The 10639-nt window shown below is 40.7% G+C and overlaps 1 protein-coding gene across 1 annotated transcript; it reads left to right on the plus strand.

Annotated features, from left to right (window-relative positions):
• The first annotated feature begins 781 nt into the window (after window positions 1-781).
• On the plus strand, window positions 782-1765 carry LOC118628973 (olfactory receptor 6Q1). The gene has a single exon (XM_036260063.1). The coding sequence runs from the start codon at window positions 794-796 to the stop codon at window positions 1745-1747; it is 954 nt and encodes a 317-aa protein (XP_036115956.1). The 5' UTR covers window positions 782-793; the 3' UTR covers window positions 1748-1765.
• The last annotated feature ends 8874 nt before the right edge of the window (window positions 1766-10639 follow it).

The raw sequence follows: 10639 nt of genomic DNA on the forward strand, positions 1-10639 counted from the left end.
ATTATTTATTTATGTTTTTGTTACAGATATTTTACCTTTTTACCCCATTGGTACCCCCCACCCCACCCCAGCTCCGCCCCGTCCCCGGCTTAGTTGTCCATGTCCATTGGTCATACATACATGCATATAAGTTCTGTGGTTTATCTCTTCCCACCCCCCACCCCCCCACCCCCTCTTCTGAGGGATGTCAGTCTGTGCCCTACTTCCATGTTTCTGGGTCTACTGTATTCCTCAGACTGTTATGTTCATTATATTCCATATATAAGTGAGATCATGTGGTATTTGTCTTTTTCTGCTTGGCTTCTTTCACTTAGGATAATACTTTCCAGGTCCCTCCATGTCATCTCAAAGGATAAGAGATCTTTCTTTCTTACCGCTGCATAGTACTCCATTGTGTATATGTACCACAGCTTTTTTATCCATAAAATTTTATTCTTATGACATCTCTACATCACTAACTTTATCTCAGTAATTTACACTTATTTTCAGGTTCCAGTTTAGACAGCTCTTTCTCCAGGAAGATTTCTCTGGCTCCACAAGACTGGTTGAGCTTCCCTCTGTTCCCTCCTGTAATATCCTGTCTTATTGTTATCCAGAACTTTTTATTTTGTACTGATATTGTCTATTTTCTTGTGGCCCTAAATGACTATAAATTCTTTGAAGGGAGGGATAGTGTCTTAACTTCACTTTCCTCTTCTGAAGTGGAAGATATTTCAGTCCAACATCCTCACAGGTTCTATTTCAGTTGTCTTTGTTTGCAAGACTATGAGTCTATTGAGCCCTCACTCCCAATATGCAGCCATATACCGCAAACTGGACCCATGTAACAGAGTTTGTCATGGTGGGCTTTGCCGGGGTTCATGAAGCACGCCTCCTCTTCTTTACACTCTTCCTCACCATGTACCTATTTACCTTGGTGGAGAACTTGGCCATCATCCTGGTAGTGAGTTTGGACCATCGGCTACGGAGACCCATGTACTTCTTCTTGACGCACTTGTCCTTCCTTGAAATTGGGTATACTTCAGTCACGGTGCCCAAGATGCTGGCTGGTTTTATTGGGAGAGATGGGGACAAGAATATCTCCTATGCTGGCTGCCTTTCCCAGCTCTTCATCTTCACCTTCCTTGGGGCAACTGAATGTTTCCTACTGGCTGCCATGGCCTATGACCGCTATGTGGCCATTTGTATGCCTCTCCGATATGGGGCCTTGGTGTCCTGGGGCACCTGCACTCGTCTGGCTGGTGCTTGTTGGCTGGTGGGCTTCCTTACACCCATGTTGCCCATCTACCTCATGTCCCAGCTGACATTTTGTGGCTCCAATGTCGTTGACCACTTCTTCTGTGATGCCTCACCTCTGCTAGCCTTGTCCTGCTCGGATGTCACCCTGAAGGAGACCGCAGACTTCCTGGTCTCTCTGGTGGTGCTCCTGGTCTCCTCTGTGGTCATTGCTGTGTCCTATGGCAACATTGTCTGGACGCTGCTGCGTATTCGCTCAGTGGCTGAGCGCCGGAAGGCCTTCTCCACTTGTGCAGCTCACCTGATAGTGGTGAGCCTCTTCTATGGCACTCTTTTCTTTATGTATGTCCGGACCAAAGTGGCCTCCTCCATCAACTTCAACAAGGTGGTGTCTGTCTTCTACTCCATTGTCACGCCAATGCTCAACCCCCTCATCTACAGTCTTCGAAACAAGGAGGTAAAGGGGGCTCTGAGCAGAGCCATTTCCCTCAAGTCTTGGAAAGGCCAGTGAGGGGGCTGGTGGGATCCAATTTTCTTTCTCTTTAGAAAGAGGGTGGTGAGGACTATGGAATAGAGCAGTGGCTTGGTAGTCAGGGGTTAAGGATTATGTATTAAAATAAAATGCTAATCTGCTACAACAAGAGAGACCTAACTATAATGTAGCGTAAAGAATGAAGAAAATTTTATCTTTCCTGTAGGAGTCAAAGATGAGTGCCTTTGGTTGGTGGGTGGCTCTGCTCAACAGCATGTATGGATCCAAGCTCCGTCCATCATGTGAACACACACACACACACACACACACTAGATTATTTATAGAATTGGCTCACACAATTATGAAGACCAAGAAGTCCCATCTGCAACCTGGAGAACCTAGAAAATCAGAGGTATAATTAGTTCTGAAACTGAAATTCCCAGAACAAGGAGCACTTATATCTCAGGGAAGAGATGTCCCAGCTCAAGTAAAGAGCAAATTCATTCCTTTTCAGTCTTTTGGTTCAATTCAGGCTCTCAATGGATCAGATGATGCCCAGTTGTGTTAGTGAATGCCATGTTCTTTACTCAGTCTACTTACTCAAATGTTAATCTCTTCAGAAACCCCCCTCACAGAAATACCCAGAAATAATGTTTTACCAGTTGTTGGGGCACCTATGAGCCCAGTCAAGTCGACACACAAATTTAACCCTCACACTGGGTTACATCATTCTCATCTATGATAGAGGAAAGAATTCGAATTCAAAAGCAGGTCAGATTTTTCTGGATTTTGAGAACTACTCTAAGAACTGTTCTGTGGAAGTATCAGTAAAGCTTACAATTTTAAGCTTCTTGAAGAAGAAACCTATATTTTGAGATCAATTACATAAAATGGTAAACACTCTGAGGTATACTCTTAGAAAAGCTTCTATACATGTAAAAGTGAATGTTGCTTTAATAAAATCTGATATCAGTGACTAAACTGAAAAGAAGGCTTTTGTGTGATTATTTAGATTATAGAATAACCACTCCCTTAAAAACCAGACCTACCTACCAGAATCTGAGTTGCATGATATGTGTAGGTATTGACAGCTAAAGTTTTTGTTTGTTTGTTTGTTTGGTACGTGCCCCTAGCGGAAACCGAACCCGGGACTCTCTGGTCTATAGGCCAACACTCCAACCGCTGAGCCAAACCGATCAGGGCGACAGCTAAAATTTTTTCTTCAATTACAGTTCACTTTCAACATCACTTTGCATTGGTCTCAGGTGTACAGCACAGTGGCCATACAATCATACACTTCAGAATTTGTTCCCCCTGATATTCCCATCACTTACCTGGCACCATTCACAGTCACTGCAATATTATTGACTATATTTTCTATGGACAGCTAACGTTTTAAAAGCCACTGCTAATGAAGCTAAATTATGAAATCATGTCAGCAAAACACATATTTTTGTGAATAGGAAATTTCCGAGAATATAATTCCTTCTTCAGAAGTATATTTATTCATAGAGGAAAACATAATCATGGGAAATGCTAGCTTAACATAGACAGGACTTCACTGGTATCCAGAGAATGTCACAGGGAGTAATTCAGAGAGAAAAAGACTTATTAAGATATAATTTTGTAAGGAGTGCTATTTAACTTGCTTTACCCATTCTGGGTATCAGGATATTGACTTAATTGTTAGTAAGGAACTACCTGGTTACTATCTTGGAGAAAGTCCTTTGACTTGGGGCTTGGGACTTGGAGGTACACTCTGAAATCAGAACTCTACAGTTTGCTATGTACCATTATGTAACATCATCCAAGACTTTAATGAGGGTCTACTTCACTGGGGCCCATCTGGATGGACCTCTTTCTATGGTGCCATATATAAATATTTTTATACCGTGCACCTGTGCTTGGCTTTCCTTTTTTTTTTTTTTTTTCAGGGTTTGTACTTTTTAGTTAGTCACTTGCCTTTCAATTTTAACATGCCAACCACTTAGCAGTTGATTTCCAAGGCACAGTTGTGGAAATGCTGGCTTTGATTATGGGATATTATAGTTCTCTGTTTCTCTAAAGTGAGTCTTCTTAATCTATATCCTTGTTTCCTTTGCTGACTTTGTTGTCATTGCTCTAAATGACATTGTCAGCCAGCCATGGCAAGGTAGGAGCATTTTAAAGCCTCTTTGGCAGGAACTTAGGATGGATCTCAACTCTCAGAAACGTGGATGCCTTGACACCTTGACACAGTTTGTGCATCACCATTCAGGTCTGTCCCTTCCCACAGGCAGAGCAGTCCAAGAGCTATCACTGAGCTAATTAATGCCCAGTACCTGTGGGCTTCAATAACATCCTCACACTCTCTTGGGAGTGGAGGGGCTTCATTTAGAGTAGACTTTGTTTCAGTGTTCGCTCAACCGGGTCTGTGACCATCACCTGTCTTTATCTCACCAAAGCCGAATAGCTCACTAGAGCAGGTTTAGGTCATTTACTTCTTATAAAAGAGTTTCACAAGAGAGCCCTGGCCAGAGTGGACCATTTGTTAGAGCATCGACCCATGGACCAAAGGGTCTTGGGTTTGTTTCCCAGTCAAGGGCACATGCCTGGGTTGCAGGTTCAATCCCTGGCCCTGGTCAGGGTGTGTGTGGGAGGCAACCAATCCATGTCTTTCTCTCATATGGATGTTTCTCTCTCTCTCTCCCCTATCCCCCTCCCTTCCACATTCTCTAAAAAAAATCAATGAAGACAATATCCTCAGGTGAGAATTAATAACAAAAATAGAGTTTCACAATAAATATATTTAGTTCATTCCAACCAGGTTAGTTTGGGAGTGTTAGATCATAAGCTCTTCGCTTGTAAAGATGACATGTTTGCCTGTCCGAAGTTCCCTCCCCAGGACCTAGCTTGGAGCAAGAGTCTCACAAAAGTTTTAGTTATTTAGAAATGAATCCAGAGATGCAGGGTTGCCACTATGTAACATTTTACTGAATTATTTAAAAGTACTTGTTTAGCTTTCAGTATATTCATTCATTTATTCCTCAATGATAACCCCACAAAGTGGGTGTTTTATTCCCTTACATGTGAGAACACTAAGGCACAGAGAAGTTAAGTAGCCTTCCCAAAGTCACATAACTAAGTAAATGGCAGAATTAGGGCTTGAAATGTACTTATTTGACTCTTAACATCTGCCCTGTGATGCCCTGGGCAAAGTGTCCCCATTCTTGGCATCGGTTTCTTTATCTGTCAAAGCATGGTTGTAAATACCTACCTTCTAAGTGTTTCATATATGCGGAGCGCATTCACATTTTCTCATTTCATCATCACAACAATCTGCAGAAAAAGGACTTTGTCTCATTTTACACTGGAGAAAACCGATGATCAGAGAGGTTAAGCAACATGCCCGAGTTCATACCACAAAGTGGAGGAGCCTGGAGGATGTGCACTGGGTCTGCTGGCCTCCCTTCAGTCACTCTGCCTCGCTGCCTTCTCCTGGAGGTCTCTCCCAATGCTAACTTTGTCTATGTGACTTTATTCAATCATCAAACAACTATTTGTCTTAGAGTCTTTGCACTAGGCACTGGCTGGCTGCCGAGGTACCACAGGATGAATTAGACCAGATGCTTCTATCAAGGACAATATTATTTGCAAACATGTCTTATCTTCCTCTGAAAGAATGAAATACAAAATAGAAGCATCTAAGTGATTAGGAGGGGTCCAGACCAGTTTGACATCCCTGAAGATGGAGAAAAAACATACTATACCTGTTGTAGTACTTTTCCTACCCTTACTATAGAGGCAGGTGGAAAATGCTCTCTGTGCTCGGAGAAGGGAGTGCTAAGCCCACCTAGATAAACTGGAGGAGCCTGCAGGAGACAGGCATGGTGTGATAGCTGAGGTGCACTCAACTTAAATTAGAAGCTCCCCAGCTGGTGACTTCAGATACCTAGGGGCCTGGGAAAGAAAGAATGGGGTTCCATGGCTTATTTTCTTTTGTATAAAAAGCTTGGCATCAGTGGTCTATCTTTGGCCTAAGGCTGCAAGGCAAAGACCGTAGAAACTCCAGGTGGACATACTAGCTATCTCAGGACAAACTAAAATAAGCAATTATTTATAATTTACTTTTCATTTACTCACTAATCACCTTTGCCTTTTCAAGCTCCTTTATTTGGGGAGCCAAGGACTGGTTTTGGAAGGTTTTTATTTGCTGAACAGGCATAGAGTTGTGTAAGTCAATAGTCCACCCTGCCCTCCCTTTGACCAAGTACCCTAAGTCAGTTCAACATAACAAATACTGCTGGGTGCTTGGGGGTGGGAGGGGCTCTCACCTTTACGGGTCCTCATTTATCAACATCTCTTCTCCAGGAGGTGCTCTGAAGTCAGTATGTTCAACAATCGCTGTCTCTTCTCTCCATTCTGGGAGGATATAGATGTTTTTAATGTCAAACATTGCTGGCATCTCCCCATCTTCTTGGGCTCCAGAGGTGAAATGACCCTTCTGGGTGTAATGGAGCACCTGAGACAGGAACAGAGAGTAAAGGAGAGAAACTGGTCAGGAGCAGAATAGCTTCCGAGATTGTGTTAATCTGTCTGGGTCGGGAAGTGGGCGTCCTCATCTTTCCAATTTTCCACTGTCCATCCATATGAATCACTGAGCATCCTCTGAGCCAGACATGATTGCTAGCTCAAATACAAAAGTGCAGTCCTACCTTCAAAGTACCACTTAATTCAAGTTAGCAGTGTAACTGATAATGTTTTTGATTAAAAGAAGTTATGGACTGAGGAGTATGGATGTTTCAATGTATCCTTAACTTTTCATTGCTGGGAGAATCTCAGATTCCATGACTATCAGAGCTCCATTATCACTCCCTTCTGGGGAGAGTTTAAGTAGCAGGAAAAGGAGGACAGAGAGAGTGCCTTTGGAGCCCAGCAGAGACATAGGGTGGGTGCTTCTGGATCTTGGAACATCTTTGGAGTAAGATGGAGTTGTTTTTGATCCTATGATTAAGAAAAGGGGTTCGGGGAACCTAGAACTCTCTAAGACAGTGGTTTTCAACCTTCCTCATGCCACAACCCTTTAATACAGTATCTCATGTTGTGGTGACCCCCAACCTTAAAATTATTTTCATTGCTTCTTCATAACTGCAATTTTGCTACTGTTATCAATTGTAATGTAAATATCTGATATGCAGGATATATTTTCATTGTTACAAGTTGAACAGAATTAAAGCATAGGGATTAATCACAAAAACTAAATGTAATTGTATATTGTGAAATATTTATTTCTAATTACAAATAAATGGAATTTTGTCTTGAAGCATGGTGTAGCATGGGTAACAGTCTTAATGTAACAACAGTAAACTATGTTGCTACATTTTGTGACAGTATGCGTAAAAAGCCAACTTCAGTGCGAAGGTTGAGATTGCTTCTTTCTCACCAGATCAGAAATTCTCGGGGAAGTCTTTGCAAGAGCACAACAAAGATCATCTACTACAACAAGTCTACTTCTGTATTTAGACTTGATAACCAACAAGTTGGAATACACTGTTTCACAAAGATATGTTGTTAGAAATGGAAGAAGAAGGCACAACAGTCTCAGACAGAACAGGATATGACTGCAAACACTTGATCCAGAATTTTGTAACTGGCATTATAGAGACATCAGTTCTCGCTGCATCGCTGTTAAAAAGTTCAAAGAATTCCTCTTGTGCTGTCTCAGGAACATCCTCAACTTTGTCTGTGAATGGGCTTCTGGCAAGTGCAAAAGGGGTGTCAGGTAGATTTAGAAAGTATGATGAAATTTTGTCTGCAAGCATGTGCAAGTGTTCTTTCACAGATATTATCATCGTAATCCTTTTGTCTGGTTCAATGTCATGTTCCTCAAAGAAAGCAGATATGGTAGGCAACATGTAAATTTTATTTTCATCCATTTTTTTTTTTGCCAAAGGCGAAGTTTCATTTGGAATGATCGGATCTTTTCAGAAAAATTGCGGCATGTTGCATTTGGTCTTTGCAGTGATAAATTTAACTCATTCAAGGTGGCAAAGATGTCAACCAAGTAAGCTATTTTCTGCAGTTCACTTTTATTGCTGAAAAGTGCTTTGAACTGCGGTCTTGCTTTCTGATTAAAAAACATTTTGAGTTCATTATGAAGCTCAAAAACACATTTTAAAACTTCCTGTTGACAACCATCTTACTTCAGTGTGAAATAGCAGAGCATTGTTCGGCACATCCAACTCGTTGTACAGTTGTGAAAACAATCGACTGTTTAAAGTGCTCACCTTTACAAAATTGATAGAACTTATGATGCTTTTCATTACTTCTTGTAACTCTTGTGGCAGCGTCTTCGTTGCTAATATTTGCCAATGAATCATACAGTGAGTTCCGACGACTTTTGGTGACTCATTCAGTACCAAACGTTGAAATCCAGATCGACATCCTAGCATAGCTGGAGCACCATCTGTGAAAACACCAGAAACCTTTTCCCAAGAGATCTTATGCTCTTTCAGAAATAAACCAACGGTGTCAAATACATCACGTACAGTAGTCGTTTTAAGAGGTTTGCAAAAAAGAAACTCATCTTTAAAGTCGCCATCATTGGCATTCTTATACACCAATGATGAACTCACAGAGAAACTAAGAAAACAATCCCATTTACCATTGAGGCAAAAAATTAAGACACCTAGGAATAAACTTAACCAAAAAAATAAAAGACCTATTTGCAGAAAACTACAGGTCATTGAAAAAAAGAAATAGAGGAAGATATAAAAAAGTGGAAGCACATACCCTGTTCATGGATTGTAAGAATTAACATCATTAAAATGTCCATATCACCCAGAGCAATCTATAGATTAAATGCAATCCCCATCAAAATACAAATACCAACGATATATTTCACAGAACTAGAACAAATGCTTCAAAAGTTCATATGGAATCAAAAAAGACCTCGAATAGCCACAGCAATCTTGAAAAAGAAGAACAAAGTAGAAGGAATCACATTACCATATTTCAGGTTATACTACAAAGCGACTGTAATCAAAACAGCCTGATACTGGCACAAGAACAGGCATTTAGACCAGTGGAACAGAACCAAGAACCCAGAAATGGACCCAAGGCAATATGCTCAATTAATATTTGACAAAGGTGGCAAGAGCATACAGTGGAGTAAAGACAGCCTCTTTAATAAATTGTGTTGGGAAAATTGGACAGCTACATGCAAAAAATGAAACTAGACCATCAATTTACACCCTAAAGAATAAGAATAAACTCAAAATGGATAAAAGACTTAAATGTGACTCATGAATCCATAAAATTCCTAGAAGAAACTGTAGGCAACAAAATTTCAAACATCATACACAGCAGAATATTTACTGATACATCACCTAAGGCAACAGAAACAAAGAAGAAAATGAACACATGGGACTACATCAAACTCAAAAGCTTCTGCACAGCAAATTATACAATCATCAAAATGGAAAGGCAACCCACTGTATGGGAGAGCATAATTGCCAATGATATATCAAATAAGGAGTTAATTTCCAATATATATAGAGTGCTCATACGACTCAACAAAAGGAAGACAAAGAACCCAATTAAAATATGGGCAGAGGAACTAAATAGACACCTCTCCAAATGGGACATACAAATGGCTAAGAGACATATGAAGAAATGCTCCACGTCACTAATCATCAGAGAGATGCAAATTAAAACAACAATGAGGTATCACCTCACACCTGTCAGAATGGCCGCCATCAACAAATCATCAAACAACAAGTATTGGTGAGGGTGTGGAGAAAAGGGAACTCTGGTACACTGCTGGTAGGAATGCAGACTGGTGCAGCCACTATGAAAAACACTATGGTATTACCTCAAAAAATTAAAAATTGAACTGCCATTTGACCCAGTGATTCCACTTCTAGGAATATACCCTAAGAAGCCTGAAACACCAATCAGAAAGAATATATGTACCCCCATGTTCATAGCAGCACTATTTACAATAGCTAAGATCTGGAAACAGCCCAAATGTCCATCAGTAGACGAATGGATAACAAAGCTGTGGTACATATACACAATGGAGTACTATGCAGCTGTAAGAAAGAAAGATCTTTTATCCTTTGAGATGACATGGAGGGACCTGGAAAGTATTATCCTAAGTGAAACAAGCCAAACAGAGAAAGACAAGTATCATATGATCTCACTTATTTGTGGAATATAATGAACATAACAGTCTGAAGAATGGGGCAGTCCCAGAGACGTGGAAGTGGGGTACAGACTGACAATCCCCAGAAGAGGGGTTGGTGAGGGAGAGATAAACCACAGAACTTATATGCATGTGTGCATGAACAACGGACATGGACAACAATGCTGGGAACAGGGAGGGGAGGGAGGTGAAGGGGAATCAGTGGGGGGAAAAGGAGAAACATCTGTAACAAAAATAAATAAATTAATTTAAAAAAAGTCGCCATCATTAATATACCTCACGTAAACCAGTAACTGTGAACAGTTTGCAACATCTGTAGATTCATCAAGCTGGATGCTAAATATTAGAAGTGGAGCAGATTTAATTTCCTGGATTACCTGATCAAGAATATCAGCAGACATGTCATCTATTCTTTTGCAAACAGTGTTGTTAGATAAGAAAATTGCACTCAATTTTGTAACATATTAGTCTCTGAACAATGTCTTTGGCTGCTGGTAATAGTAATTCTCACAATGGTGTGAGGTTTCATAGCTCTGGTGATTTTGAGTACCACTGAATATGAAGCTTCAACGGCTGCTACGTTTTGTTTGTGGTACTTGCCACCAGGGTCAAGTCTGGCTTTCTTGAGTCCATCATCAGCTTTGCTTCTAAAATAGTTGGTATCCTTGCTGCCAAAGCTTGGATGCTTGCTATCAAAATGGCATTTGTTTGTTTGGCTTCATAGATTCGGATGATAGAGCTTCACA

Source organism: Molossus molossus, unplaced genomic scaffold (genome assembly GCF_014108415.1).
Source record: "Molossus molossus isolate mMolMol1 unplaced genomic scaffold, mMolMol1.p scaffold_m16_p_13, whole genome shotgun sequence".
Lineage (NCBI taxonomy): Eukaryota > Metazoa > Chordata > Mammalia > Chiroptera > Molossidae > Molossus > Molossus molossus.